The 3,817-nt window shown below is 42.1% G+C and overlaps 1 protein-coding gene across 1 annotated transcript in view; it reads right to left on the reverse strand.

The window, feature by feature from the left end:
* The window catches only part of LOC104128330 (disintegrin and metalloproteinase domain-containing protein 9), a 19,631-nt gene extending 16,757 nt beyond the window's left edge, over nt 1-2,874 (reverse strand). The window contains exon 1 of the mRNA XM_035896579.1: nt 2,805-2,874. Within this exon, the coding sequence (XP_035752472.1) occupies nt 2,805-2,874 (70 nt within the window). The remainder of the gene's footprint in view (nt 1-2,804) is intronic.
* Nucleotides 2,875-3,817: the final 943 nt, after the last annotated feature.

A 3,817-nucleotide genomic window follows, 5' to 3' on the forward strand; every position in this document is an offset into this window, starting at 1 on the left:
ACGCGACACACGCCTCCGTAAGTTCCAGCCGCTCCTCCCAGCTTCGTGTCATTGGTGAACTTGCTGAGGGTCCCCTCATCCACGTCGTTGATGAGTAAGTTGAACAAGACCAGGATGAATACTGAGCCCTGGGGAACCCCACTCACTACTGGCCTCCAACCAGACTCTGCACCGCTGATCACAACCCTCTGAGCTCTGACATTCAGCCAGTTCCCAATCCACCTCACTGTCCACTCATCCAGCCCACACTTCCTGAGCTTCCCTATGAGGGTGTTATGGGAGACAGTGTCAGAAGCCTTGCTGAAGTCAAGGTAGACAACATCCACTGCTCTCCCCTCATCTACCCAGCCAGTAATGCCATCATAGAAGGCTATCAGATTGGTCAGGCATGATTTCCCCTTAGTGAATCCATGCTGGGTACTCCTGATCCCCTTCTTTTCCTCCACTGACATGTAGTGTTAAAAACTGCAAATTCGGGAAAAAGTTTTCTTAAACGGGGTGTCCAAAACTGGCTGGCAATCTTGGTCTTAGTTACTTACATTATAAACTGGGATAACAGGTCAATTTTTCTCATTCCTTCATATAGACAATATCAAACCAAATTAATTATTGTTTGAAAAAAAAATCCCTCAACCAATATGACAATAACATAATAGAGAATCCCAAGAATAAGAAAAATAATTTAAAAAATCCCTTCCTCTATTCACTGCATACTTTGATAGTGATGAAGAAATAGTTTAGGAATGGTGAGACATTTAAAAAAAGTAACTTCAGATGAAAGCTGGGGTCTTCCGGAGCACACAAAGAAAAACTATCAAATGATTTAAACACAATCTGTCACATATTCTAACTTGGATTATTAACTTGGTAACATTGTCTGTCATTTTTGAAACATTTTTTCTTCCATGACCTACACTTCTAACCTGGTGTACCACAGAAAATTCACGCAACTACCTTCTCTGTCCACCCTTCTGTCCCCTCATTGTAATTTTTGAAGTTGCTGGCCAGTTAAAATCAACTGCACAAGAGATGCTAACATCTCAAATGGAATCAAGTTTCATCAGGCTTTGTGAAATCACCTTGGCGGTGCCAGGAGGACCGTGCCGATCTGTAAATCTACAGCAGGGCTCTTTAGGGTGGCTGATGGACGTGGAGCACAACTATTTTGAATGGTGCATCCAACTTTGCCAGGATGGTTCAGAAATTGCTAGACAGAGAATTGGAGAATCTCCAGAAGAATAAATTCAGTCCCTAAACACACCAGGGAATGTTTTTTACTGGTTACAGAGCCATTTGCTGTGGTATCACCTTCTGGCTACTGCTGGGTCCTGCACTTGCTCATCTCCTCCCTCTTGCTCGTGCCTCTACTTCCTTCTGTCCTTTCCTCAATTAAATCAACTCCCCCTTCAGCGCTCTCTTTCCGTTTAAATCCCTTTGCTCCTGTTCCTTTCTCCGTTGCCCTGATTGAGGAATTCATCCAGCTGTCCTCTGGCTGTAATTCTGCCATGTGCATAATCTTGGTTCATCACGTTGCCCCCTGCCACGGCCTAACGCTGCATTTTGTGTGTTCCAGCGACAGTCAGACCTTTGTAAGAGGTCTTTTCCATTGTATCAGAATTATCTCCAGAGCATCAAGCTAGCGCAGGAAGCTAAAGATAAGATGTCTGCTGATGGTTTCAGGTGAAGTTTTATAAAGACAAAAACAGTCTCCAGTGACTTTTTATAGAAATTGGCCAAACTTGAATTTATCTTCCTGTGCCTTGTCTGCTCATGGGTTTGGTCTGACTATTCACTTTGGTTGGTCTGAGTATTCACTTTGGTTAACAGAGGCACAAACACTGCTTTTAAACAGGTTACAGAATCAACACTAGCATAGGTTTTAAAGTGTTGATTTTTTTCTTTTATAAGGAAACAAAGAGATATCTGCTCATGTATAGTAGCACAAAGCCAACCTCAGCCTCCCACAATTCTGTGAAAGGAATTCGTGATTGCAAAGAAGCCACAGAATCAGCCACTGAAAGCAAGGAGGGTCAGTGTAACTATGATCTCTGACTATGAAATAACATCAGGATTTTTAAACGCTAGGTGCAGGTAGCATGTTTTTAACATTAAAGACTGCCATTGCAATCAAAATGTGGAAGTTGCTATTAGCAAACAGGTCTGAAAAGAATGTCGGCACTCAGTATTTACTCCTGACTTTGCTCTTAATCTCCAGTGAATAAATCCCAGAATCTATTCGGTTTCGTGAGTTAAGTGCATGCTGAACTAACAGTGGAAATGCAGTTCTAACAATTGAAATTTTGACACCTGAAAGCAGGAAACTGTCTTTAACGCAAATCATAGAAATATCACTTTCTAAGAAATATTTCAGGTGTTACATCTAAATCTAAAATCTGAAGCCAAATCATACATGGAAATGAGTTAATGAAGAACTAAACCAAAACAGTAGGAATTTCCCTCACATTACTGAAGATCAAAACCTTTTTCTCCAGTCATTACGGTCGATGAGAGTGACAGTAACTGCAGTTGCCACAACCGGTGTCCTCTACGGAAGATGATGTATTTATGTACCTACTATGACCTGGAGAAAAAAAACCCCAACCAAAGAGCTCAACTATAAAAAGCTTCAACCAGACAAGGAAAAGATTTTTCTTGAACAAGATTTTCTCAATTAGCAGGCCAGCTAATAGCCGAATACCTGGGGAGAGCGGTGACTCGATTTGGAAGGTGTTACGATCAGGACCAGAGAGTACAAGAAGACTCAGAGAAACTTTCCGAATACCTAACAAAAACGGAAAGCTTACCTTTTATCCAAAAAGGTTTTCCAGTTAAAGTTAGTCCAAAAGTGAAAAAAAATAGGCTCTGCTTTAGCATGACTAAGATTTCCTGGAAAAAATACTACAGTGTTTGAGAAGACACTGCGTACCTGCCTCTCAGCTGCTCGACGCAGGAGAACTGGGGCTGCTCCGAAGGCAAACAACAGAAAAAGCGCCCCGATACTTCATCTCTGCTAAGGAAACGGGAAGTAGAATTTAATCCATTAGGCCTGCAAAAAAACTGGTTAGGCAGCTTTACGCAAATAAAAAGCAGCACATTCTTAAATGCTGATTGGAGAAAGAGCCCCAGCCCATGCCAGGATCAAACTGGTTTATTCTAAAGGACTTTGATACCACAGTGAGATCATATGAGATTAGAGACATAAAATATTGCTACCAACAGATGCAATGGTGAGGATGATTACAGGGGCTATTGCCAGCTCAGTAAAAAGCGCTAGTGTAAGCCAGTCCACTCTCTGAAATTTCAGCTTTTTTATTTTTTCATCTTTAAAAATATAAAAAATACAGTGCATATGAACATGTAGAAATCCCATAAACACATGGAAACCCCCCAAACAAGGGGTTTTACCCAGTCCCTTCCGTGTTAAAGATAGTTCTCCTCACCAGAAGTCTGTGATTTTGTGCAGATGAGAATAATCCTCCAAGGCATCATCCAACAACATCATGACCAAAAGCAGAAAACAGACGTTTCTAAAACTGGATGAATTTGCAATGCACTTCAGAAGTAACACACGCATTTAGAAACTCAAAAGGGGACCGATACAGCACAGTTTTTATGCTAAAACATTTCCGTTAGTTAATTTTAATCAATTCGTTAATTAAACCGGAGCAAACCCGTTTTTCGATCGCTAGTAAATCACCCAAAACAACGGCTTCAGTGAAACAAAGCCCACGCGCCCACCGCATTTGTGACACCGGCTTGCGCAAAGCCTGCACGGCGCTGAGGGCCGCTGCTCAGCCGGGCCCCGCCGCGCCCCGCT

Source organism: Egretta garzetta, unplaced genomic scaffold (assembly GCF_000687185.1).
Source record: "Egretta garzetta isolate BGI_Z169 unplaced genomic scaffold, ASM68718v1 scaffold386, whole genome shotgun sequence".
Taxonomy (NCBI): domain Eukaryota; kingdom Metazoa; phylum Chordata; class Aves; order Pelecaniformes; family Ardeidae; genus Egretta; species Egretta garzetta.